Source organism: Henckelia pumila, unplaced genomic scaffold (assembly GCF_033568475.1).
Source record: "Henckelia pumila isolate YLH828 unplaced genomic scaffold, ASM3356847v2 CTG_477:::fragment_3, whole genome shotgun sequence".
NCBI classification, from domain to species: Eukaryota; Viridiplantae; Streptophyta; class Magnoliopsida; order Lamiales; family Gesneriaceae; genus Henckelia; species Henckelia pumila.
Genome location: NW_027331842.1, coordinates 306,417 through 332,673, shown reverse-complemented (window position 1 = coordinate 332,673; position 26,257 = coordinate 306,417). Strand labels below are relative to the sequence as shown.

The following is a 26,257-nucleotide window of genomic DNA, read 5'->3' as shown; positions in this document are numbered from 1 at the left end:
TAAATGCAAACCATGGGAGATCCTTATAAGCTTTTATCTGTATCTTGTTCTTATGATTCAATCAAGAATACGACTTAAAGAAAGCATTCATCACCACCTCGGTGCCTGGATGTAAGATCAAAGTAAACCTATAACATGTCATAGCATACATACACTGGTATGATCAGAAAACGTTGGACAGATACAGTTACACCACCAAAACTGAAATCCTACAACATCAACCCAATTTTTGTAGTAAACATACAAAATCTCTGATTCAATATATCGATCAAGAATCGATATACGCGTATTATTTATGCACAAACACAAGAAGTATCGATATTCATCGGGGTGGTTACATGGTAACCAATCGCCTGGAGCAGATGGAGCAGTATAATCTGCGCTTGGTCTTGAAATATAACGGCACGAAGCACAATCGCCACTGGCTCTGCACGTCCATAGCTTGCACCATGCCGCCGCAGTACGGGCAAGCCCCCGGCGCCGCCTGCCTTCCCACCACCCTCTCGTCCTCGTCGCAAACAAAAACAAAGCACATGTTTTTTCCCCCTTAAAGCAAGTGCTTGATCGAGATTTCTGAAGCTTTTTTTCCCACCCAAGAAGAAAAACAGAGAATTGGGTACTTGAGTTGAATGGATGATGAAGCTGATTCCACGGAATAAGGATGGGTGGTGGGGTTTGTATAGAAAAGAGACGGTGCTTCTGGAATAAGCTACTGGTTCAATTTTTCTTTGGAATTTTCAAGTTCTGAGATGGAATTCCGTGTTGAAGATTCTCTCAGGCTATCTATTGTGTTGTCAATACGTGTTGACGTTTCTGTGGGAGACAACGTACGCGTCCTGCTAACTTTTTAATTAAATTTTTTTTACACAGAATCCATCTCGTTCAGTCGCGCTCTTTTAATTTTATTTTATTTTTCGTTTTTTTCCTTTCGTTCTTTGTCTTTTTAATCTAAATATTTATATAATATTTAATGTTAATAATGTCATTTAGAATATATTTTATATTTATAACGGACTCGAATCTTCAGAGAAAAACAACATATTGTGTGCGCATTGAAATTAGATAATCTTTTTGATCCATATCACATGTTTAAATGATAATTTATTTAATTTTTTGCACACATGAAATATTATCAATTATGTCTATTTTAATACATAAAACCAATGTTGTTTCTCTCTCCACAATCGAAGATCTTTTACATTTATAACAGAAGCATTTCCAGATTTGAATCTAGTGTACGTTATGTTTTTGTTTTTGTTTTTGTTTTTTTTTTTTAAATATAAACCTCCCATGCATTACAATACATAAGGGAGCCCGTACATTTTTACTTTTATTTTTTTTTAAAAAAAAGACAGACACGCACTATTCTCTTTTTTTCACATTTCCTCAATGTTTTGCATTATTAATGCACAAACACGTAAGATAGTTTTATATAATTTGATATATTAATTATGCCTTTGTTAAAAAAACTAAAAAAATTCAAGTCCATTGCTCCCTCCAAAGTCAATCTTAACGTGGCAATTTGTTCTATATTAATGTTCCAACATTTACGTTCCAAGTTTATATGAAATTAAAATTGAGAAAACCAAAAAAGAGAGGAAATGAATTCCAAATACAATTGGATGAGAACACTTATTACATATATCCGGAGTTGAATTTCACTTCTGTTCCTGTAAGGAAATGACAGTTTCAAATGCCCCAGCAAGCGCCTTCACCTTATTTTTCCTCTGCTCCCGAAGCTTGCTTGCTGTCTCCTCTATCACATCGTTGGATACTACGGATTCCTTCTTCGCTTTCGCAACTACTTGTGTTTTCGCCGCCACGTGATTCGCCGTTTCCCGCTTCTCCTTTGTCTCATGAACTTCATCACTTTCGGCTCCCACTGCTTCCTTTTGATCAGACACCAACGTTTTTTCCGGCTCTTTGTTCGTCTCTTCAGCTTCTGAAGTGGGATTATCCGCAACATTTTCATGGGTTTTATTAGTACTGCTGTCGATTTCGTTTATATTGCTCGCTTCGGGAAGTTCTTGATTAACGTTGTTGAAGGTTTCTTCCGGCACCTGTGATACGTCTTCTGTCTTGACATCCAGAGTTATATCCTGTCTGGAGTCATTCTTGAGATCTACATCTTTATGATCAATATTCTCTGCTTTGGTATTCTCGTTACCGATCGGTTCCTTAGCTACCTGCACCGAAACATCAGCCTTGGTTTCCTCTTCTTTGGCTTCATTGATGGGTGATTCTTGATCTTTTGGGTTCTGTTCGGGTTGTATAACGTCGTGTGCATCGGAAACCTCGACTTTCTCAGGCGGGATCCTCATCTGTTCTTTTGTGGTTGCAGCAGTACTAGTACTTGTTCCGATATCTTGCTTCTTGACATATATGAATCTCTTTTTCACGCCACTCGCAGGTCTAGTATACTGGGAAGTACTCTGTTTTCGGGCAGGCACGGTACTCCTCTGCGTGGTAGCCGATTTGCTCGAAAATGAGACGCGAGTGTTTTGCGTGGTAGAGGTAGATGAAGGGTCGTCGAAAGTGCTTCTCCTTACATAAGTGGGCTTGTGGGAAGTAGTAGTGTCTCCGGGGGTCGGTCTCTTGCTTTGTTGCTTCGAGACGTTGGTGGACTTGAGATGGTTCGGGGTCTGTTTTTGTGATGATGTTGAATCTTGATTAGAGGTTGCTTTGGATGAATTGGGGTGAGGCCTCGCAGCTGGCATGTTATTGCCTCTGATTCTCGTGGCCATTTTGAACGTGTTTTTTGTGTTATTTGCTGCCTGCATTCATGCCAACTTTCTTGATTTGTTTCAAAAAACTAATAACATTTGAAAAGTCACGAGTCATAAAGTTTGTTCAAATCTGGATACATTGAGCTTTGACAAAACATGATTCATCAAAAAATTTCGAACAAATTAAAACATGTTAAATAGGATAGAAACAAATCATTGATCGTTTACCTTGTAATTTTACAGCGCAAGATGATGTATTGCCATTCCGTCGAATGTTAAAGGACATGGAAAACGAACGAGAAGATTTTTTTTATATGTGAAAGAAATTTAATTAATTGAAATGAATGGTTGGCGGAGATGAGCTTTTGGTTGTTGGGTAAAATGAAAGCGTAAATCATGCACAGCCCAAGATCCCAATAAGGAGTATACAGAAAATACATAAAAATTTGTGATTTTTATATCATCTATTATTACATTTTACAACTTTGTGATTAAGGGGAATTTATTAGAGAGCAAAATCATATAAATTTACATTTAAAGAAAAGCCATGTGGCACGTTTTTAATCTTGCTAAACACATTTTTTGCTAAACACATTTTATACATCAAATTCCACTGAAAATTTCCACATTTTTGTAAAATTATATGTGATATTACTATACATACTACATATGGCGAAGATTCGAATCGGTCCGACCGGTTTCAAATAGGTTTGGACTTAGAGTAATGGATTGAGTTGGGTTTCAACTTTCATGGCTTCCCAATCAAAATCCACAGATCGAATTCAACCCAATATTATGCCAGATTGGGCTGAATTTACGTGGGCCATCTTTAATGTATAATAAAAGTATAAAACTACAGACCTTAAATATTTCAAATTGATTTCTTTGTTTAAATGCAACTTAAGGTTTCACTTTTGCATGCAATAATACTTTGTATGGACGATTATACGCTTAATTATCACATACGCGATTCTTTTTTATGTGGTTAAATTTAAAATATTCGTAGTCATATAATTTGTGATAAAAAAATAATAATTAGTAAACGTAATAAACAGAGTGTAAAATGTAAACCACACGAGATATTGGGCTTCTGCCATTGCCATGATAAATGTAATTAGCTTTTGTTTTAGACTTAGCAATCTATGCTAGGCAATTGGTCAATAACACTTATTTCTATATGATTATATTTAAATTTTTGGACTAGTTTGTGATTTTTACGCGATGATTTTTTAAAAAAATTTATTTGCTCAAAGGGATAATTTATTTGACGTACCCAAATGATTACTATGAAGCACTCAATAATTATATTGATGATAACGAAAATAATTGGTGTCAATTCAATTTTTGATAATATATATATTATGAGATACGCGATGCTGTGATTAGTAAAAAAAAAATATAGAAAATTATTTTTAAAAATTTTAAATTAAAGGTATTATATTTCGAAATTTAAATGATGTGGGGAACGAGATAGGATTAATATTTGTGGAACATATGAAATTGAGTGGATAAAAGAAATCAAAATTACGAAAAAATTTCACCAACATATCAAAAGTTAATTAGTAGACCAACATATCAAATGTTAATTAGTATAAGATGTTTAATTAATTAATTTTAATTAATAATTAGTCGCATATAAAGTTTTTTTTTTTCCTTTTTTTGTTTTTTTATGAATATTTTAGATATTTCATCTCTAACTTTATCAAATCAATTTTAATTTGATTATTAAGTGTTGTATTTTAATAATTATATAATATAGTAAGATGAGTGTTTGTATGCATGTATGTATTTATTGTGTGGGTAGATAAGCAGTGACCCGTCTGATCCGTGTATTTAGCGAATATAATAAGTTGAATTGAGAGTATGCTGATCACGGGGCCCTTGACAATGAAAAGTTGATGCACAATTTAAATACAAAATCAAAAGGTTCAATTATTATATTGTATTTTTCGCAAGTTCGTGAGACCCAATAATGCATATTTCCGAATTTATTATCCAACGCCCACTCAAGTGCAATTTAAAGAACATTAGCTAAAGATATGACCCAAAAAAGCAAGATTGTGACACCATAAATATATATAAATAATAGACCATGTAAAAGAAGAAGTTCATTTGGCCACTTCTAATAATCACACGTATGGAAATTCGATTTCGAAGTTGCACCTTGTAATTGCCATTTTGCTCGAATATCCTGTCAATAGTAATGAATTGCGTGAATATTAAATAGATGAATATTATATAGTATAAGGAAAAAATTAATGCGAATAAAATATGAGGAGTTTGCTATATTTTAATAAGGGTATGCCGTATGAGGAGGCCAAGTGTTGCACTTTGATGTTAGTGGTGGGGTTTGCTAATGAGTTCAGTCCACAAAAATATAAGCAAATCGTGGACAACAACTAAGGATAATTTTTTGGATTTTATAAATTTTTTAAATGTAGATATGTGTGTGTTTTTTTTTTCTTAATTAAATTTTTTAATTTAAATTAATTTCACGTAAATATCACATCTTTCACCATCAAAAAATGGGTTTGCGAAGCCGATACGAAAGTGGATGAGGCCCATTGGGCCCATGACGCGAATTTCAGGTAGCCCAATAGCCGTAGTCTTTGACCATCCAAATTCCCGCAGATCCCACGGCCGAAATCCGCCAACAGGCCGGACGGCATATTTACATAAAACTCGGTCTTCCACTAACCCCCATTTATATATTTTAAGCAGATAATATAATTTTCCCCCGAGCTTATAGCTCTTTTTGTTCTTATATTAGAAGTTGTTTTTCGGTTAATAATTCAGAATAATCTCTAATCGATATTTATTCGGATAACAACTTTTTTGCCAAGATTTTCCAATATCGATCACAAAAAAATTGACAATAAATAACAGATCGAATAACATACTGGATTTTTTTTTTACGATATATAAAACTTGATGCACTATAATGAAATGAAATAAAATAAAAGAAAAAAGTTGGTTACTGTATGCTACGGGTCCGGCAAGATGTTTAAATTATATAATATGATAAGATAGAGTAGGTGTGATTTTTCTTTTCTTGGTGTTCTTTGAAGTTGTGTCCCACTCCCCCAAATATTTTACAGATCAAATGGTATTTTATAAGATAATAAAAGTGTGCAACTTTTCTACAATATTAGTCGTGTATACGTGTTGCATGTGAGATTAAAATATAAATATTATTTTTTGTATATATATATATATATTATATGTTTGCTTTGAATCATTTTGAAAATAAAATTAGTTTTGTGTGTGATTATATTATGAGTATTATTTATTATATATATGTATTAATTTTTGTTTTAAATCAATTTAAATTTGAAAATAAATTGAAAGCACGAAAATAAAGATTATAATGGACAAATGAAATTTAAAATAAAGATAGGGATTTTGTTCTTTTTTTAAGGATATTTTTAGATATTTCATATTTGGTTTCACCAAATTAATTTTAATTCGGTTACTAAGTGGTACTTCAACAATCTTTAATAATATAGTAAGATGTTATAATAAATAAATATCTATATAATATTTTATTGATCAATCTTCTATTTTTTTTAATGATACACGAATCCGTAACCGTTACTTTTCAGGTTGCGTTAGATAAATTCTAAAATTAATATAATAATATGCAAATCACAATATCTAAATAAAATACTAAACAAATCATGTGTGACGAATCATATATACACGAAAATAATAAATCAATATATACAAACATCATGATAATATATATATATATATATATATATATATATATATTTCATAAAAGTACGAATCATATATACAATTTTGATATAGTGTGCATTCACTCTGAGTGTAGACGCATATATAAATATCGTCGAAATGGTGTCCTATTATAATAATAAACATAATCTCAATCGGTGCTTATATAGGTGTCAAGTGATCACCATATGTGTATATGCATAATACACATCGTTTGAAGGACATAATATTAATCAATCGTTAATTGATCTTATTTTATATCAGATATTATTAAATTTTTATTTTATATCAATTAAATCATCAATGATTTGTCTTACATCAATCGAATAATTGAATTTGAATTATTATATTATCCTCAATAATAATATTATTCAAATGTTATGAATTTTTAAAAAGATAAAACGATAATATATCATTTTATTTAATATTTAATCAATCAAATCAAACAAACTTTTATTTATCGATTATATCAAATATTATTTTTAACTATAATTTTGTATTTATTTTTTTATCTTATTAAAATATTCATTTTTATATATTATTATCTTATGGGTAATTTCAAACAGTAGCTGATAAATTGAAACCTGACAATGTTGATGTTAAATGTAATAAACTCACATAAGCCAATATTTATTTTCACCATATGCTCGTTTTCAATACAACACGCCTCTCTCTCATTCTCTCTCTCTCTCCATTAAAAGAGGGCAGAGCCTTCTCGTATCGCATCGTGATTGGAATTTTCTTTTTCCTTCTCTTTTGGCGTGACGGGAAAAAAAAGTTAACGATTGAAAAAGGAGCAAAGGTAGAGAGGGAAAGACCGAATGATTCGTTACCTTTTGCTTTCGTTTTAATCAATACGTTGGAGTTTGATGGTTTCTTAATTGTCATCCTTGATCAGTGTTAATGAAGATTTTTATGGGTTATGATATGATCAACTTGTATTTCTTTGTTTCTTGATTGGTTTTGCGAGATATTGAGTTTCTGAGTATAGGATTTACGATGAAGAATCAATATACTTTTGATGGTTTCTTCAATTTATTGTGGTCTCCGTTCTGTTCTTAGTCCATGCGTTTCTTTTTCGTACGCGGGTTTGCCTGCTACTGATATCCTTTTGCAATCCGTTAGTCTATTTTTTAAAAAATAATCTCCGGATTGTTTTACAGTTGAGGTTGGTTGAGTCTTGAGGTATTGATACCCAAACCTTGTTTCTGTTCAATTTTTAACCTGTTGTAGGAGTTGTTGCGTTTCTGGGCACGGATTGAATTTTGATTCTTGGTTTATTTAATCATCGATTATTTACAGGAAATTTTTTGTGATCATGTTCCTTATTTTTAATGAAATATATGAGATGGTTGTTTCTCTTATTCAGCTCCATAGAGTAATATTTGCTTCAATGTTGTGGTCACTTGATCCTGAAAAAAAAATGTTTCTTTACGAAAGAAGCGTGAAGCAATAAAACATAATATAATAGTAATAAAAAACCGTTGTTTAGTTTCAAGCATACACATATAGGAAAAGAAGGAATTGCAATATTCAAAGGATTCACCATTTTACCACCTGGGCTTGTTATTTGTTCTCTCCGCAGTATTTTTGTTTTGTTATAGGCTTCCCTGTCAATTTTCTCTCAGACTTTTTATTTTGTGCTCTCAGTTTGGAATATTTCTAGGCAAGCAAGGCATGTTCATCTGATTGTTGACCTGACATGTGCCTATTTCGCTATGTTTTAGAGTTCATTGCATGTATTTCTTGAGTGCAACAGTTATATCTAGTGCACTCAATCCTATGTTGTTTTTATGGGTACTTCGTATGTTTATCAACGTTTTACTACGTACAAGTACTCTATTTCACTTTTCCTCCTCCACAGTTGAGCTTTATTAGTTTTTTTGACCATGATACATAGACTTGTACATCGTTCACTGTTGGCAAGCCACTTTTGTTGCAAAAGGCTTATGATCTTTCGGCAGATTTTTTGCAATTCTTTTTCTGTTCGACCGGAATTGTGGAACCCAAGCTATATGGTTGTATCCATATTTTGTTTGAAAGCTAAAAATTTGTTCTCGGTGAAGCAGGATTGTGGCTCAGTATAAGGATAATGGATGCACGTGCTGTTAAAAGAAACAAAGGTGGGCCTATCACTCAAAGAAAAGGTTATACTGTTGCTACTGCAAGAGATGAAAATGTTCGATTTTGTAACCGAATAGGATGCAGCGGAAGAATTAAGTACAGTCAGACTACAAATTTCGGAACCTTAGATAGATCCAAATGTCCTAGACCTTCTTTTTGTTCTTCGCCTGGCAATGGAATAATTGAAACTTCTTCTGATAGAAATTCTGTGATGATGAGTGCAAAGAAGTTTAATTTGGATTCCAGGAGAAAGTTGTTTTCTCAATCAGAAAGTAGAGTGTCAGGAGTTTCACTTGGTAGAAGTCCAACTTATCAGTCCAAATCAAGCATTAACGACTCTGAAAAAATTACTGTAATGGAAAGTGGAAGTTCGGACGTGTCTTCAAACATTCGACCTTGTAAACCCAGCATCCTGCCATCTTCTTCCAATTTTTCAGCTTCTAAAAGCATTGGCACTGGGCCATCTAAGAGTAGCACTTTGAGTAGATGTAGTCCTAGGAATATAAAATCTGGTTCAAACCCAGATGTTATAGCACCTAGTTGTTCATCAGTGTCAAAGTCTATCACAAAGAATGCAATGAAAAAGAGAAGCCATGAAAAGGAAACTAGCTCATCTCGCAGTGGGAGAAAAACCACCGCCCTATCATCTTCTCATAAGCATGTATCGCCTTCGACTAGGGGTACCTCAATCTCCAATTCAAGACGAAATAGTTGCATAGTTGGAGGGGAGAGCAAAGCTACCATGCCTAGGACTCAAAATTCAGGAAATATAAACCAAAGTATAAGGCCTACAAATCGACAAAATAGGCAAAACTTTTCATCCATTGTAGAGCCTGCTGATACAGAAACATCGAATAATGCCCTTTCTAGCGATTCAAGCAGTTATGGTGATAATTCCTCTACCTCGATGTATTGCAGTTCAGAGGATCTTGGTTTTAACCATTCAAGGAATCGTCATGCATTACCTCGAGATAACCTTGATGGAATCGCTGAGGTATTTTTCTTGTTGTTGAGATGCAATTACTTTTAGTTGGCTCTTTTTTTTTTGTTTTTTTCCCTCTGAACTAATTCTGTTCCTCCATTACATCCCCATAATCTCACTTCACAGGTATTATTAGCTTTTGAGAGGATCGAACATGCAGTGCTGACACATGAGGTAACTGATGTTTATTTCCTTTTGTTATATCTTGAAATCGAAATTTATGATCTTATTCTATGTCCCCAGCAACTACTAGCTCTTGAGGCCAGTTTTTTCCACGCCGGCCTTAACCTCTACGACCAACATCGTGACATGAGGATGGATATTGATAATATGTCATACGAGGTTGGTTTTGCTTTTACTCGTTTGTCAATCTTTGATGAATGATCATGATTTATAATATTCATTTTTACCAGCGTGGTCTTTTTTAATTTTGTTTGAATCTTCCCTTGATTCCTGTATCAGTCATTTTTTTTTTGTTGGACTGCACGATTTCTGTATGGTTAGCTGAAGCTGTGGAGGGACCTACTCATATATTATTTGTTTGCTGGTGTTTGCTCGAGTTCTATGACATTGCTTATGCTGCAAATTTGACAGGAATTGTTAGCTTTAGAGGAGAGGATGGGCACGGTAAGCACGGCCCTCTCGGAAGAGACACTGTCGAAATGCATCAGGAGAAGCATGTACCGGGAGACCCCATTAGAAGTTCGAGACACGGGATCAAGTGAGGATGGAGGTGACATCAAGTGCAGTGTTTGTCAGGTATTATATGGGAATTGGTTTTCGTTTTTGTCCTATAAAAGTGTTTCCTTTGCCAGCTTGTCATTTTGAGTAAATATCAACTGGAATGTGTTTTCCGGCAACCTAAGTGTTCCCTATCTTTTGGACCAATTGTAGACCAGAACTCAGCTACAGCCGTGTTTCTTCAATTAGGAACCTATGCTAAAAAAACACAAAACGAAACAAGCAGATATCTTCATTTCATTTCCTGCACGACTCCTTCATATTCTTATCACTTAAAATGTTGTGGGTGCTGCAGGAGGAGTTTGAACTTGGGGACGAGGTTGGGACGTTGATTGAATGTGACCACGGTTATCACATATTGTGTATCACCCAGTGGTTAAAGCTCAAGAATTGGTGCCCCATTTGCAAAGGTTCAGCCGCCCCATCACAGTTGTCTTTGTGAATGGCTCTGTGTACAGATTTTCTTCCTAGTTTGTTGCTTTTGTGAATATATTGTTGGTTAGCATATTTATTCTGGAATTTAAGCCATTTTAGTGATACTGGCTGCCTCGTGCAAATAAATGCATGCAGTATTCCAATAATTGTCCATCTTTTCCTTGGCTTATTATTATTTTTTATTTTTACTATTCTTAGAAATATTTCTACTAAAATATCTTGAGCATAACCATTTTATGCAAATTTCCATGACACGAGCGGACACTTTGATATACACTCGTTATATCCCAATGTTGTAGCATCTTATGGTAAGTAAATTTAATACAAAACAATGTGTTTCTTAACCAAGTAGACTCTAAAGTCCAATAATTCAAAGCTAACCTTAACAATAAATTTATGCTGTTTCATCTACAGTAATAAGCTTTTATTATTATAACTATTTTTTGGTCTTTCAACAAATCCTATTCCCCTAAATCTCTCTTTTCCATAGTAATCTTATTTTTAATTATTCAGTCACAATAACTTACTAAACATAACATTATATTTTTACTTCAAAAAAAAAAGTTATATTATATATATATATATTTAAATATATTATACATTCACGTTTATATCATTTGCCAACGATTATTACAATCTTGTCAATCAATTTCAGAAGATATATTTGGAATTCAAACGAGGTTTTTTTTTAAAAAAAATAAAAATGAAAGGAGGCTAAATGAAAAAATTCTACCACAATAATAAAATTTTAATATATCTAGAAAACAACTTAATTTCTTATGTTTTAACAAATCGAGTCTGATTTTATAATTACAATAATAATAATAATAAATTTTCAATTACATAATCAAATATTAAAACTAATAAATAAAGTGCAAATTGTTCAAAAATCCCTAATGCAAACATGTTTTGCTCTGCACTCCCTAACCACTTTTTTGTACCAAATTTTTTGTTAATTTATACCACATCTTGTATAATTTTGTACCACATCTTGTATTGTTTTGTACCACATTTTATGATTAGAGATCCCAAAGCAAAACATGTTTGTATTTGGGGATTTTTGAGCAAATTGCCCATAAATAAATCAAATTAAATGTACTATAAACAATAAATGTAAAATAAAAAATCTTACAGCAGAAGGCAGAAGGCATAACTAACCCCGTAATAAGTGAAGTTCACTCGCCACCTGAAATAAACGAAAACGAATTCCAATAATTCAATTTCAAACTCCCATTTTGCTCCAAATGGCAGATTCCCGATCCGGTGCTGGCGGAAAAATTGTGGCCAATAGGAGGAAGCAGCGTCTCGCTACCACCCCATATGACCGCCCGCCGTCGCAGCCTCCGCCTGGGAAAAGCCCTAGTTGGTTTTCTGGCAGAGTTTTACCATCCGCCCGCGCCATAGCTTCTGGCGCTGGAAAAATACTTGCGAGCGTTTTGTACTCCGAGTCTTCTTCTTCAGAAGAAGATGAAGACGAGGACTCAGGTGCTGGTGCGCATCTCCTTCTGTTGCCTTTTATTATTTTCATTTCTGCGCCTCTTGGTTTCGGTTGTTTTGTTGTGTTCACAATTATACGTGACTTAATTTCTACCAAATGCGCGTGAATGTGGGTTTCCAATATTCTTGATCCTCTTCACCGGTCGTTTCCTGCTTTTAGGTTTTTGTGTTTTTCCGTCAGCTAAAGTAGTTGCGTTGCAACCTAAGTCATGGAAAAGGGAGCCATTGGGAGAAAGATTTAGTTTAGGATATTTTTTGGATTGTTATCATGAGCACTTCATTGGATGGTTATCCGTTCGATTGCACATCGTCATTCCATAAAATAAAGCAGGCAACGATTCCTTTATACGTTTTGACTTTATATAAGACGTATTTTGTAGTTTTATGACTTTGGGTGTTCATTCAAATTCTTGTCGTGACCATATCAGGCCATGAAAGCCTCAAGCTTGCATTTTTTTTCTTGAGAAGACTCAAGCTTGCTTTTGCAGAGTTTCTATTAGTTATAAGGCGGACCCGTGGTGTAATTTATTAGTTCTGTTGGTCATTTTTTATTTCCAGTCACACACTCTCTTTCACGTACATTGTTTGACTAACTCGTGTTTTTGTAACTTCTTTTCTTTTCTTCTCTATGTTTTTGTTTGGGAAAAGATGGCCTTGACAATGATGAAGATGCTTATGATGGAGTTAATGCCACGCAGGAGGTAACCTCACTCTTACGATACAACTGTTGGACCATATTAATGCTAAGATTCACATTAGTGGTTCCCCTCCTTTTTTTCTAGGTGTCATATTTCTATTTACAAGCACTGTGCATCATTTTCTACGGAACAAAAAAATTCGGCCAGAAGTGAAACACTCATTTTTTATATTTGAAGAATTGCACAGATTTTACCATTTGCTGTGGTTGATGTCATTCATAGTTTGTGTAGTTTATTTCTAAGAATGGGTAAATGAACTTTGTTAGAAGGATGATTTCCGGCATCTGAAGGATAGGAAAAAGATTCCTACTCTCATGGAATTTATAGTTTGCTTTACCTTTTATTGTCTTGATCCTTTGACAAATTCTTTTTGTTGATACAAACCTTGGCACGGAACAAGAATCCGAGCACAGCAATGGGTTGCGTGATGTTTCCTTAATGTTTTTTTGCAGAGGATTGAAACAAAACGGATAATTGAACAACTTATATTGCAGGAGACTTTTTCAAGGTAATCACATGAACCTTGAGGTATTTGTACCTGGCTTGAAAATTTCTGGTTCTAGTTCGTTATTTTTGTTTTTCTTTTATAACAATGTTTATTTTATTCATTTCTCTTTCTGATAAGGAGTGATAGTGCTAAGATGAAATTGTCAGGTTAGGTATCTGCAAATTATTTAAATTAGTAATTGTTTTGAATTCATATGTCCACAAGACTCCAAACTTTGGCTCTTGAAGCATCTTTTACTTTCTTCTGTGTCTTTTTTACTTTCACAAAATTTTGTTACAAGACAAGGCTGCTCAGGTTTCGAACTTCATAGTTTGTTTTTCTCAAGAATGAATATTTATCTTATATACGTTTAGCTTGATGGTTTCAGTTATGTTTTTATCTGTTTTAAAGACACGAGTTACTTATGCTGGTAGAACTCAATGACTAGTTACCAGGACCATTTATGCTGTACTTGAACCTTGCAAGATAGCCATTGGGCATGTGCTAATAATTTAAGTGCACAAATGTGATTTTGCTTATTGTTATTTTCATCTTTTACCAGGGAAGAATGTGATAGGTTGACTGAACTTCTTAAGTCACGAGTTATTGATTGGTCAATGGAAGCAGAGAAAAGATTTTCTGCCCATCCCGGGAAAATGACAGACAATGGTTATTTTGGTTCTTTCCTTACGAGAAATCATATATTCATGCTGGGGTGATTCTTCTCATTCCTCGATATGTTTCTTATTTTCATTCACAGAAGTCGGGGAGATGTATAATGAAGCAGTTTTGGAAGCAAAAAAATGGTTTCAAGCGAAGAAAATGGGGCCAAGTTCACTGGCAAATACAGATGAAGGAATGCTTCATCTCAACGCCTCTGGGACTGAACATGTTAGTGATAACCTTTTTGTGATATTTGGTGCACACTCCACATGCTGGCTGATCTTTCGTTAACCAGTAATATTTGGAGTATTTATCTTTTTCCCTTGACTTTTTATATTCCTGTTACCTATTTTATATACCCGGACGAATTTTCTTCTTCATTTTTTCATCAAAGCTGTCACTTTACCCTTTTGAGTTTGAGATCGGTCCTTGGTTTTACAAGGAAATTGTGATATTAGGATAATGTTATCTGAATTTGATTATGCTAATGCAGGTCAATAGTGCAGTCGATTCTCCTCTCGATGTGGCCAGGTCCTATATGAGAGACAGACCACCTTGGGCATCTCCCACAAAGCAAATTGAGTTAAGCACGCCATTGACAGCAAGAAGGGAGTTGATCAAGGAAGGAACATCATATTCAGTCGGCCATGACTCTTTGTCTTCATCAAAGGTGCATGCCTGATATTTCTTCTTTATACCTCTGTTCCTGCATCCAGAAAGTGAGTCTCCTTGTGGGCTGCTGTAAACTGAGCCTTCAATTCTTTTTCTTTCTTTTTTTTTTTTTTTCACTTGAAAACTCTGAATTGTTTTGGTACCGGAGCTATAGATGTTACCTGAGTCAGTATATCTCCTGCTTCTAAACTTCTTGGATGGTGTGGTTTTAATTTTTGTCAACAATTTGATTACTATGCAGAAGGTATATTGAGTCTGACCTTTGTCCAAATTTCAGGGTGTTTTTTTTGGCATCACATCTATGATTTATCAAGACACATAGTTAGCTGACAAATTAATTTGTTTACACTAATCTCATCATCTGTTTTCTGTCCTTTAATGATCAAAATTATATTAGTTGTACAGAAATATGGATGGGGTTTTTCTTTTTGTCCTTTTATTTACTTTGCTTGCACTTGTTTCAGGTCATCCTATTTATTCACCTTTGTTTTAGTGTTTATCAAAATGTTGCAGAAACGGAATTCTGTTGCATCTGGATCATGGAATATACAGGAAGAATTGCGGAGAGTGCGTGCAAAAGCAACTGAAGATATGCTTCGCGCCCCGTCTTCCAGAACGGATCCATCATTGTTTGCTATTGCAACAAGTAGGCAGGAGGGTATGGAAAAGAAAACTATCGAGCCAGATTCTTCTAGGAAAACTCACCAAATAGGTGTGTTGATGGATGCTGGAGTGAGTTCCGATCCTGCCCTTGCAGGTTGGTTTGTTTCTCGTTTGAATGTGCAGCTGATCACTGGTAGCTATGCATCTGAAAATAATGTTGATTTCATTTCTATGTCAAACAAGTGTAATTAACTGAAACATGCATTGGAAAACTGTTGATTTTTGGTCAGCTTTGGAGTCAAGGCAAGATGGTAAGGCAAGTGAAGCACTGTCATCCAAGCCAGCTATTCTTTCTTCAGGAAATAATGAGGTAGTTGATGAGTGAGAACTGAAAGCTTTTACATTGCACTCGTTAGTGTCTTAGACCTTCAAGTTCATTTTTTCTTGAAGGATTCAAAAGTTGGTCAAATTGATGGTGAAATTTTTACGTTCAAACCCCCCCAACAGCCTGCCAGTTCCAATTTTGAGGAGCTCCATGCTGGTATGCACTATTTATTGTTTGCTTTCGAATTTGAGTTAAAATTTATTTTATTGATGATAACATGTGTACAGAGAATCAGAAAGGAAATATTAGCTAGACCATACATTTGATTTAAAAGGAGTTCCTTTGCGCTTTGTTAGGTATTGTTATGTTGTGTTTTTCTGAAATCGAAATTTGGGCGCTAAGTCATGCATCTTGTGAAGACTAGACCCAGGTGGCCCTTTATTGACTGTCAAAAATCTGAAGAAGAGATGAGGATAGTGTGACAAACTTAATGATGGGGCGGAAGGACTACAATAAACCATAGCATAGCACGACTAGTTAGGTTTGTACTAGGTGATTTGAAGAGTCTCATCTTTCTTGAGCACTTGCTAACGAGTAACGGTATACCACAATCGGACATGTCATTGTGGTGTTGATTAATTCAATAATTTGTATATAAGAGTTTCTGAGACGAAGTGTTTTGTGTGTGTGTGTGTGTGTGTGTGTGTTGGATATGTCTCTTCACCTCGATCTCTTTACAGTTTCACATGGACCTCCAGAAAATGAGGCTACTCAAATCGGCGGAACACCAGGAATCAATGGTTTCTCGCTATCTCAGACTAGGTATGATGTAAAAATTGCTCTCTCTTTTCTTCCAATAGTGAAAGGATGCCAACTGTTTATCTCATAACACCCATTCTTACAACTAACACTGGTTCTACTACTCAGTTTATCTGCTGGAGGTATTACCAGCCAAAACCACGAGCAAGACAATGAGGATAGCCGCAATACCAGCAAGGGTAAGTCACTGAAGGCTGGTAATGTGGACGGTAAATGTGAGCTTTCGACCGAAGCTTATGTAGAAATCCCTATTGTTACCGAAACAGCTAGCATTGCAAGTGGTTCTCAGAATAGTTTGGGCCTGCAACATGAAGAGTTATCAGAAGAGATGATTCAGCCGTCAACAGATGTAAATCTTGTGCGTGGAAAGCAACAAGAGAAAAAGTCAGGTGGGAAACTCCGAAGAAGCAAGAGAAGAGGTAAATGAGGGAGGCCATTTTGTTTCTGTAAAATTACGCTGTACACTATTTTAGAAAAGATCTTCCACATTCTGTTTTAGGATCATATGTTCGAGTTGTAATTTAGGTTGCTAAGTATTTAATTATTACGAGCTTTTAGTTGAGACTGTAATTGCATTAGTAATGATGTTCAACTAGCACGGGCTGTAGGCCATCTCCAATCCAAAACTTCATTTTAAAGTAGCTCTATTTTAAAATAGTACAATTTCTGCATCAAATATAGTATTCATCTTCAATCGACTTACTTCAAATCTTACTTTAAAAATAATATTTTCGGAATATTTTTTTTACTTTATTTTTTAGATGACTTTTTATTATTTATAAACATATATATATTTATACATTTGGATTAATTAATTATATTACATTTAATTTTTATTATATTAATATTATAATATTAATAATTACAATAATATTACTAAAATGATCAATATATAATTTCGTATTATTATAATAATATATTATAAGAAATTAAACATAATTGCATCAGTTATGTGTTTCCATGCTTAATTATGTATTTGAATCCGAATTTTTGTTATTAATTTATGTTGAATGTTTAATTTAATCATATAATTTGTATTAATTATACAAAATTTATGGATCACGTGTGTCATGATCTGTTGAAAATAATTAGCTAAAGCCAAATTATTAATACAACGTTTGGTTGTGTTTGATTTAGAATGGACCAATTTTTAGATTTTTAAGAATATTTCAAATAAAAGAAATTGAAATGCATAGACTTTAAATAACTAATTTGAAATTGAAAAATCAAAGCTTTCATTTCAAATTTGAAGTCAAATGAATGCATTGAATTTGAGACGTAGAATTGAAATCGAATGCAATTAAATCCTTCTAAATGGCTCTGAAATAAACATGCAACCATGGTGATTTAAAACAATAAAAAGGAAGCCAAAAGTTGAAAACATGACACTGAAACTGTTTACACTTTATGTGAAGAGTATTTACTAAATTTTTTACATATTAAGCAACTAACAGCGGGGATTAAATTTTAGACGCAACCTAAGAAGCCAATTCATACGTTACTTTGTCCCCATACTAAAAGCTGGAACTTTATGAATTCCAGCATCCACCATTAATTGCCTCAACACAGCAGCATCGTCCCATCTATTAGCCCCAGCAAATATGCTCGACAACACAACATATCGTCCACAATGCTGCGGTTCCAACTCAAGAACTCGTTTCCCTACTTTGTTTCCCAACTCAACAGCCCCATAAACTCGACAAGCATTCAAAAGTGCTCCCCAGACAGACGCATCGGCCTCATAAGGCATGCTTCCCACAAACTCGTATGCCTCCTTTAAAAGCCCAGCTCTACCCAAAAGATCCACCACACATCCATAGTGTTCCATATTCGGGATAATGGCGAAATCATGTGTCATAGAACGAAACATATCCAGACCCAAGTCGACGAGCTTTGTTCGCGCACAGGCTGAAAGGACCCCAACAAAAGTAACTTCATTTGGGCAGAATTTTGAATCTCTCATTGCCTCAAACATGTGTAAGGCTTGTGTTTCCCTGCCATTTGAAGCCATAGAACAAATAATTGCATTCCAAGTACATGCCTTTTTTACAGTCATCCAATCAAAAACTTTGATAGCATAATTTAAACAACCTGTTTTCCCGTAAAAAGATATCAATGCTGTTCCAAGGAAAACACTTGACTCTGTATTCCTATACAAGTATCCGTGAACTTGTTTCCCTAAACATAATGCACAAGCATCATCCAAATTCGCACAAGCAGAGAGGATGCTTACAAAAGTAGCCTCATTTGGCTGTAAAAGACCACAGATCACGTACTCATCCACCATCATTTTTCTGAAAAAGAATATCGCTTCCCTAAAACACCCTTTTCTCATGCATGCATTGATCACACTTGTCCATGAATATATATCTTTCTCGGGCATGCTCAAGAACATTGAAACAGCCAGTTCCATGTCCCCACTCTTCCCAAATGCGGCAACCATTGCATTGTATGAAACAAGGCATGGTCGAGGCATCTCACCAAACATCCTACAGGCACTGCTCATATCCCCAAACTCCGAGAAAAGAGAAAGAAAAGATGCTTGCACAAAATGGTTGTGTAACAATCCTCTTTTGACACATTGTGCATGATAGGAGCAGGCGATTGATGAAGCAAAAGATGAATTTTTGAGAGAAACTGTGGCTTTGAGAACAGAAGGAAAAGTGTGATCATTGGGAGGGGCTCCCTGCCGAAGCATGTGGATGAACAGAAGTAGAGAAGTGTGTGGTTGAGAAAGATTGAGGTAGGTTTTGATGAGATTGTTGTAAAGAAGAGTATTACTCCATCGATCTGTAATCATCAGGTGAGCATTGGTAATCAAGAGGGATTGGATTTGTTTAACTTGGTTCGAACATTTGTTGAAGCGTCTAAGAAGACGGAGCAAAGACTCAGGTGAAAACAAGTTCACCTTAAGCATTCCAATAATGTATAGTATGTTGAATAGAATTCATTATCGACCTTTCATCAAACTGATCACACACACACATAATGGCGTCTATCTTCTCACTTCTCAGCCAAACACACATGGTATTTAATCAAATGCTTCTGTAATCCGATAACATATGAAGATAATAGTTGAGATCCTGCTTGGGTGAAAAAGAAAATAGTTAAAAGAGCCACCTTTCTTTTACCATCTTCCCATTTGTGCGACGGCTCAGGAGATGATTCACTAGTGTGTTGGTGTATTGTATCAGCAAACATATCATCTCAAGAAGATGGTGTACACAAAAACGCAGATTAAAGAACCAGCAGTGGCTTCTTCAGTCATCCCATGCTAGCATTTAGATTCTTTACGTACGTTCGATCACACACTTGCAGAGAATTAAAGGATAATTCAGCGGGACATATTTTCGAACAGGTGTAGAGCTATAACGACAACTGCCAACTGAAGATATATGAAAGATTCCTCGAAAAAATCTCAAAATCCATTGGTCTACATGTAGTACCAATTATATTAGAATTAGAAATTAAAATACAAGATTTAAGGAAAAAGTTTCAAATATGTAATTTTTTAATCAATTAAAGAACATCCTTATGCTTGGCACGATATTGGAACGAAAATATCTATTCCAATTCCATCTATTTCTGATTAAAATGGTGATTCCCAAAATTATTTTTTATATTTTTACAATTTTTTTTCTATATTGAGTTAATTTTAGCTAATCTAAATCTGTATTTTGATAGTTTATTATATATATAATAAATTTATATAATTATATGTATTCCCATTTTGATTGATTGATGTATTATTATAAATAATAACAATATTATTATATTAAGATATTAATTAATATAACATCAATAATTATTATTTTATTTTTAACTAATATTTCGCTGCACGCGTTGCTTGCTCGTACATTTCGTTTTTTTTAACGAAGAAAATAAACAATAAATTGTAAAATTAAAAAATAATAAAAATATAACGTTTTCCTAAACAAATATTCACAAAAAACATATATATCTTATAAAGTGAGTGCCATTTTTGTAAATAAAATAATATCAAAGAACACAAAGTGGGCTTTTAATGGCTAGAAAAAAGAAAACCGTATAAAATGACTATTTTGCCCAATAATTTTGGTTTTATTGAAAATTAGATTAGGAGATAATGGTAATTTCAAATCAAGTTTCACCAATTAATTGAAAGTTTATTAATTAGAGGATTTCTATTTTAATAATATAATAATAAGATATAACATAATTTGATAATCTCAAGTCGACCACTTTTCGTGCGCTTTTGCCTTAATATAAGCTTGTTTCACGCTTAATAAACTAATGTTTTGCGCTTTTCAGAAAACTGTCACTAAATAATGGTAAAGTCGATGTTAACCATGTGGTACTACTCCATGGATAGCGTGGAGCTCTATAATTGGTCCAAATCATGTGGTATCCACCTGATTTGGCCAATAAAATGCCTCCTTTTGATACATAAATAAATGTTTTTATTTTACCATGAAAATAAAAAAATTATCTTAATATACAACCACACCAAGTATGGAATAAAACAAATATTCGTTGGTGTTTTGAATTTACTATACGGGATTCTAAAAAAGTATCGAGGTTTCCTCTTCAAAAAAAGAAAAAGTAGTGGTGTTATGTATCAGCTCCCCATGCTTGATTGTGTAGATGGTGGATAACTCAAGTCTTCCTGCAAAATATTATTGGGATAACATATCAGAGCCAGAGTACACAGAAATAAAGTTGGGGTTTAGCCTACAAATTCTTCAAGTAAAAATTTGTCCACCATCTCAGAAAAGCAACAGAATGAAATGGCCATATCTTCTATGAAATATGAGTTTATCTCTACCATTCTCGAACTTTTGAAGAAAAATTGCCAAATTATTCAGTATTGGCCCTATTTGTGCATGATCTAATAGTAAAGCAAAGAACCATTCCACAGATTTTTATGGATTTAGAATGACAAGGAAAATCATAGAATACCAAGAACCAGGCTCCCGATTTGCATTCTTATTTTGTAGTATATAAAGGATTAATTTGCAAGATAATGAACTCAGACTTACTTTAGACATGGAAACCTCACTGTGACTGGGTGAGGGATTTGCACTGCATGGCACTGAGTTGGTCATGGAATCTTCCGCTAGCTCTCGCAGTTTGTTCAATTGAGGAAGAACAACATTACCAAGATCTGGCCTGTCTTTTCTTCTAAGTTCTGCGCACTTTAGCGCCAATGTAGCTAAGCTCAAAGCTTCTTCAACTGGCCAGTCCGGCACAGATGGATCCAGCAGCTCAGGAAAGGTACCACTCTCGATAGCTCTTTCAACATGATGAGTAAGACCCATCGGTGATTTGCCAGTAAGAATTTGTAAGAAGATGATTCCAAGGGAATATATGTCAGATTTTACGCCAAGCATACCAGTTTGCTGATACTCAGGATCTATGTAGCAGAAAGTTCCAGCTGTAGACGTCATCCGATATTGAGTAACACTGTCAGCTGTGGATGGAGGGACAAGTCTAGCCAAGCCAACATCACTGATTTTGCTGACATAATTGCGGTCAAGAAGAATATTAGCAGGTTTGAGATCACGATGTACCAGTGGCTCTGGTTTTGTCTGATGGAGGAAGAGCAGGCCGGTGCCAATTTCAGCAGCTATTCGAAACCTATGCTGCCAAGATAGCGGAGGAGTGTTACCATGCCTCAACAAACGGTCTTCTAAGCTTCCGTTGGACATGTACTCATAAACTAAGCAACCATATTCTGGACAGGCTCCTAGAAGTAGGACCATGTGGGGGTGTCTTATGCAGCTCAAAATTTCAACCTGGTGTCAAAATAATTAACCAATTATGTGATTGAAAACAAGTCTCTTAGGGACAGTTTTGGGAACATGGAAAGTAGGAAGACGGGTAAAAGTAAAGTCAAATGATGACTAAGCACCATCATTTAAGAGTCGAGGAGAAATTTTCATCTACCATTGATATCTACATTTTCTATTTTTAACACCACTTTGTGCGAAAGAGCAACCTTAGGAGACTCGTATTGTAATACCGTGCATCTGGCACTAAACCAAAAACTATGATAATCATCATTTAAATTGTTTAAAAATAAACAGCAGCCCAAATATCATATTCAAATGTCATTCCCCATGGCCGTAGAAGAATTGTTGTTCCCCAATACAATTACCACGGACTTATGTCAATAAATTCTAAATGCATGATTTCTAGATCACGTCAAGACTGAAGCAGGAGATAACCACTCCCATTTTAACTGCATGAACTTGCCATGACTACCATTAATTTTGTTATAGATGTTCAAACTACACCATACCTTAGACCTTTCACTAATGAGAAAATATTTTTAATTTCACATACCTCTTGTTGAAATTGTGATCTTCCATGAGTAGCATCAGGTCGAAGAACCTTCACTGCAGCAGGCGTGTGGTCTAAATAGCATTTGTATACTGGCCCATATCCTCCTTCTCCTATCTTTCTAGATTGTGCAAAATATTCTGTAGCAACTTCAATCTCTTCGATCGTGTATTTTCTGTACATGGAATCTGACTGAGTCAAAGGGCTAAGAACCCTAGACTTATCGTCTGATTCTTTTATGGCCTTCATTTCTGCATTGATCCTCTTTTGAGCTTCCAGCTCGGCTATCCTTTGTGATGCTTCAGCATGCTCGAAGGCGGCCTTAGACTTGGCCTTCTCTTTTCTTGCAAGAGCCAATGCTGCCTCTTCTGATAATCGCGCCTCTTCTAATCTCGTCTGCTCTTCAATTTTCCAACGCTGAAGCTCCTTTGCCTACAACGGAAAATAATTTAAATAGACTCTTGGAACAGAATTCCCAAGTAAACAAAAAATTTACGTGCCTTCTCTTTCGCTGAGAGTGCTTCCTTGCATGCTGTACTGTACATATCCATTGTTTGCTTGAGTTCCTGCTTTAACCTTTTCATTTCAGCTTCTACTTCCTCCTGTAAATATTGTTGAATCTGAGCCATGTTTCATACTAACACTAATTCAATAGTAGATGTAAACAAACCAACTCATGCAGCAGCAGCATAAAATCGGAATTAACGATAATATTGATGATAGTGATGAACTTGTACTAATATTATAATAAATTAATTAGCGGGGAGAAATACGTTGCAAGACTTTGAAAATGAGTACAAATAGAATAAGCTGCAAGTAAATCATGCAAGTTTTTTTTACCTCTGTAGCATCAAGCAAGGTGACAGGGTCAATCATTGCATATAAACAGATTATACATTCAGGTAAATCTTAATGTTGGTAACCTTACCATTGTTTGTACTGCGATTGCTTTGTCATTTTCAGTTGAGTCAAGGAATAATTCTGGTGGGGTTGTTATGTCCACCGAATTTCGTCCAATTTGCCATGAATGGAACCCCAAGTTATCTGCGTCCGATAATCCAGAAAGCCGAGGAGGAGTAGGACCACCATCCGAGCCCTCATAATATGAAGGGAACAAATCAACACTTTGCCTTGCAGTACTTACAAAGGATATGTCTGTTTCTGGTGGAGGTAGTTCATATGCTTTTCCAGTGGGGGCCTTTCGATGAGTGAACGCTGACCTTTTTGCGGCAATCACAGTTAAAGTTAGAATTAACTTAAATATCAAACCTATCGCCCTTCTAATTAAGCAAGAAATTTACGACAATATGTGCAAAGTTCTAATTGATTTGTCAATAAACATCACCACACATTTTAAGACATACTTGATAAAGTTTGCCTCATTTGGCTTGAAATGTGTTGGAGGTTCGGATCCTGGTCTAGAGTGTCCTGAAAAGGGACCTGCATATGAACCCGAATTGAATCCATTACCGTGGGATTTGAAAAAAGATAACTGTAGAGGCCAGTGTTTTGTTAATATAAAAACCAACTTCGTGTATCACTTTTGGATGGCACTGGTGTCTCTGATGCATTTGATTTTCTATGGGCCTGAATTAGTATCTGGTTCCGTAATGGGTTGAGGATGGATGGGGTAGGACGGGAAGCAGCTCGTGTGGATGAAATCTTCCCCTTGTGAATGACATATATGGTACAAAAATCTGGTACCCCTTTTAGTACATTTCCCGGAATGTCTCTTGCTTTAAATCTGTTTTGGAAAAAGGCTACTTAGGTTTCTACTGAGTCACATAATAGAGAGTACATGAAAAACCATTCCAAATACCACTTGTAGTATTGAACATAGACTCAGTTAAAGGTACTTATGCAAGGTAGAACATCCATTGAGAAAAATATACCTGAAGATGCTGCCTTTCCCAGAACCGAGAACCAACACGTCAATCGTGGACTGCTTTACGAATTCGATGATTGCTCTTGCCACATCGGTGTCATCTAGCACAACATCAAAGCATTGTATCTGTAAAACAAAAATGTAGAGATCTAAGACCGAGTATAGGACTACAAAAATAATTGTGGTGTTGTATACTTGTGTATGTCGCTATTCATTTTTTTTCCATGTTCAAATTCATATCGATATGGTTGCATTTCCAAGGCTCTTCTCACGACCAAATAAAAATCGCTAATATGTTCGAATCTTGAATACCCACATCTTTGCGCATACAAAAGACGTGGAAAGGAACTAACAGTTCCCTTAACTGTATATCATCTCCAGCTCCAGTTTCATCACTAGCATCAGGAACCTGGTTAGGCCCTGCGCCAAAGATGGGAATGTTATATATCATTTGTGGATAAAAATAGTCATAATCATGTCTTTGTGGAAAGCAGACAAAACGGTGACACAGACTATGTACAATCTTCTTGGGTAGAGTGGGAATTGTTACTTTTGTTTGTTCCTTTTCAAGCTAACATCTCTGAAAAAATTGTTAACATGGAAATCAAGCTTAACCTCATAGAATACAGTCGTATAGAAAGTAGAATTTTACAATTACACAATTTAACGTCACTTTGAGAGCACAAACACAAATCACATCAAGAATAATGCCTTGCACTCAAGAATCCGTTGCACACATGAGTTACCACAAACCTACAACACATTATCTTGCTCTCGTCCTTTTAGCCTAAGCAATTTAAGTTGCTTAAGAATACATGGAGACAACCAAATAGAAAAATTATAAACATAACATGAAAAGATAGGGGATTACATTGGGCGGGAAAAGAAGGCGGTGCAGGCAATCCAGGAACAGATTGTTTCAGCTTAACATGAATCAAAATCACAGTCTGGCCTTTAACAAGAAGGTTATCAACAGCCCATTTGAGGGCGATTTGACTGCTTTTATCCCTATCTATAGCCACAGCAAATAACCTCGGTATTTGAGGCATCCTTTCTCCATGATTAACAGGTGCAGGCCACATTTCGTTCTCCTTCAAGCTTCCTGTCCCTCAAAATGCTACCCTTTTCACTATCGAGAACAAAAAAAAAAACAACAAAGAAAATAACAAGGATCGTACACGAAGGAACCCTTTATTTTTCTCAAGATTTCGAGGGGAAAAAAGTTATCTTTGTGTATTAATTAAAATATCACCTTTGTTGGATAATCTGGAAGATGTGAGTTTCAATCAATTGTTTTTCAGGAACAAGAAGCAGAAGCGTCTCTCTCCCTCTCTGTGCGTTTATCTTCCACTGAGGGAGCTCCATTTTTGTAGGGTCTACGCTTGCATTACCGCTAACTCTGTTCTGCGAGAGATTTTCCTACTGTTCTGACGAGACACTTGTCCTACTTCAGATTATTATATAGTTTTTAACTAATATGATCATTATAATATTTTGTAAAAGCACCTGATATGCATGCCACATTGGCATGCATACGATAATAG

The 26,257-nt window shown here is 35.0% G+C and overlaps 6 protein-coding genes across 10 annotated transcripts; 2 read left to right on the top strand and 4 right to left on the bottom strand.

Annotated features, from left to right (window-relative positions):
- Positions 1–112: 112 nt before the first annotated feature.
- LOC140872884 (uncharacterized) lies at positions 113–742 on the bottom strand. Its single transcript, XM_073275798.1, has one exon. The coding sequence runs from the start codon at positions 533–535 to the stop codon at positions 335–337; it is 201 nt and encodes a 66-aa protein (XP_073131899.1). The 5' UTR covers positions 536–742; the 3' UTR covers positions 113–334.
- An 822-nt stretch (positions 743–1,564) lies between these two features.
- LOC140872905 (uncharacterized) lies at positions 1,565–3,069 on the bottom strand. The gene is made up of 2 exons (XM_073275824.1): positions 2,955–3,069; positions 1,565–2,774 (listed from the first exon to the last, which is right to left on the bottom strand). Exon 2 carries the CDS (start codon positions 2,742–2,744, stop codon positions 1,659–1,661), a length of 1,086 nt encoding a protein of 361 aa, XP_073131925.1. The 5' UTR covers positions 2,745–2,774; positions 2,955–3,069; the 3' UTR covers positions 1,565–1,658.
- Positions 3,070–7,118: 4,049 nt separating this feature from the next.
- On the top strand, positions 7,119–10,921 carry LOC140872835 (uncharacterized). Of its 3 annotated transcripts, none has more exons than XM_073275733.1 (6): positions 7,119–7,263; positions 8,531–9,579; positions 9,694–9,741; positions 9,811–9,909; positions 10,162–10,326; positions 10,604–10,921. In XM_073275733.1, the coding sequence occupies exons 2-6, from the start codon at positions 8,554–8,556 to the stop codon at positions 10,748–10,750; spliced, it is 1,485 nt and encodes a 494-aa protein (XP_073131834.1). In that variant the 5' UTR covers positions 7,119–7,263; positions 8,531–8,553; the 3' UTR covers positions 10,751–10,921. The 3 variants fall into 3 exon arrangements, with proteins under 3 accessions (XP_073131834.1, XP_073131836.1, XP_073131835.1); XM_073275735.1 differs by having other exon boundaries at positions 7,138–7,263; positions 8,528–9,579; XM_073275734.1 differs by lacking the exon at positions 7,119–7,263 and adding an exon at positions 7,274–7,646.
- Positions 10,922–11,874: 953 nt separating this feature from the next.
- On the top strand, positions 11,875–17,155 carry LOC140872854 (protein KAKU4). 2 transcript variants are annotated; one of them, XM_073275764.1, is made up of 11 exons: positions 11,875–12,228; positions 12,889–12,941; positions 13,391–13,446; positions 13,988–14,094; positions 14,186–14,316; positions 14,582–14,758; positions 15,274–15,517; positions 15,654–15,733; positions 15,814–15,904; positions 16,429–16,510; positions 16,616–17,155. In XM_073275764.1, the coding sequence occupies exons 1-11, from the start codon at positions 11,988–11,990 to the stop codon at positions 16,932–16,934; spliced, it is 1,581 nt and encodes a 526-aa protein (XP_073131865.1). In that variant the 5' UTR covers positions 11,875–11,987; the 3' UTR covers positions 16,935–17,155. The 2 variants fall into 2 exon arrangements, with proteins under 2 accessions (XP_073131865.1, XP_073131864.1); XM_073275763.1 differs by having other exon boundaries at positions 11,875–12,234.
- A 735-nt stretch (positions 17,156–17,890) lies between these two features.
- Positions 17,891–20,043, bottom strand: LOC140872897 (putative pentatricopeptide repeat-containing protein At1g10330). Its single transcript, XM_073275815.1, has one exon. The coding sequence runs from the start codon at positions 19,422–19,424 to the stop codon at positions 18,006–18,008; it is 1,419 nt and encodes a 472-aa protein (XP_073131916.1). The 5' UTR covers positions 19,425–20,043; the 3' UTR covers positions 17,891–18,005.
- A 927-nt stretch (positions 20,044–20,970) lies between these two features.
- On the bottom strand, positions 20,971–26,116 carry LOC140872896 (U-box domain-containing protein 35-like). Of its 2 annotated transcripts, none has more exons than XM_073275813.1 (11): positions 25,966–26,116; positions 25,585–25,842; positions 25,030–25,133; positions 24,721–24,839; positions 24,358–24,572; positions 24,193–24,268; positions 23,757–24,048; positions 23,329–23,430; positions 22,832–23,260; positions 21,526–22,281; positions 20,971–21,152 (listed from the first exon to the last, which is right to left on the bottom strand). In XM_073275813.1, the coding sequence occupies exons 2-11, from the start codon at positions 25,793–25,795 to the stop codon at positions 21,105–21,107; spliced, it is 2,352 nt and encodes a 783-aa protein (XP_073131914.1). In that variant the 5' UTR covers positions 25,796–25,842; positions 25,966–26,116; the 3' UTR covers positions 20,971–21,104. The 2 variants fall into 2 exon arrangements, with proteins under 2 accessions (XP_073131914.1, XP_073131915.1); XM_073275814.1 differs by having other exon boundaries at positions 25,585–25,815.
- Between the last annotated feature and the right edge of the window lie 141 nt (positions 26,117–26,257).

Excerpts from the sequence above, each read along its gene's own strand:
- LOC140872896 (XM_073275813.1), bottom strand. The coding sequence starts at position 25,795 with ATGTGGCCTGCACCTGTTAATCATGGAGAAAGGATGCCTCAAATACCG. Across the intron at positions 23,431-23,756 it reads CAATCGCAGTACAAACAATG|GAGGAAGTAGAAGCTGAAAT; the intron begins GTAAGGTTACCA and ends CAATATTTACAG. Across the intron at positions 21,153-21,525 it reads GTGAGGTTTCCATGTCTAAA|GAAGACTTGAGTTATCCACC; the intron begins GTAAGTCTGAGT and ends AATATTTTGCAG.
- LOC140872854 (XM_073275763.1), top strand. The coding sequence starts at position 11,988 with ATGGCAGATTCCCGATCCGGTGCTGGCGGAAAAATTGTGGCCAATAGG. Across the intron at positions 14,759-15,273 it reads ACTCTTTGTCTTCATCAAAG|AAACGGAATTCTGTTGCATC; the intron begins GTGCATGCCTGA and ends AAAATGTTGCAG. Across the intron at positions 15,734-15,813 it reads TTTCTTCAGGAAATAATGAG|GATTCAAAAGTTGGTCAAAT; the intron begins GTAGTTGATGAG and ends TTTTTCTTGAAG.
- LOC140872835 (XM_073275733.1), top strand. The coding sequence starts at position 8,554 with ATGGATGCACGTGCTGTTAAAAGAAACAAAGGTGGGCCTATCACTCAA. Across the intron at positions 9,742-9,810 it reads ATGCAGTGCTGACACATGAG|CAACTACTAGCTCTTGAGGC; the intron begins GTAACTGATGTT and ends CTATGTCCCCAG. Across the intron at positions 10,327-10,603 it reads TCAAGTGCAGTGTTTGTCAG|GAGGAGTTTGAACTTGGGGA; the intron begins GTATTATATGGG and ends TGGGTGCTGCAG.
- LOC140872884 (XM_073275798.1), bottom strand. The coding sequence starts at position 535 with ATGTGCTTTGTTTTTGTTTGCGACGAGGACGAGAGGGTGGTGGGAAGG.
- LOC140872897 (XM_073275815.1), bottom strand. The coding sequence starts at position 19,424 with ATGCTTAAGGTGAACTTGTTTTCACCTGAGTCTTTGCTCCGTCTTCTT.
- LOC140872905 (XM_073275824.1), bottom strand. The coding sequence starts at position 2,744 with ATGGCCACGAGAATCAGAGGCAATAACATGCCAGCTGCGAGGCCTCAC.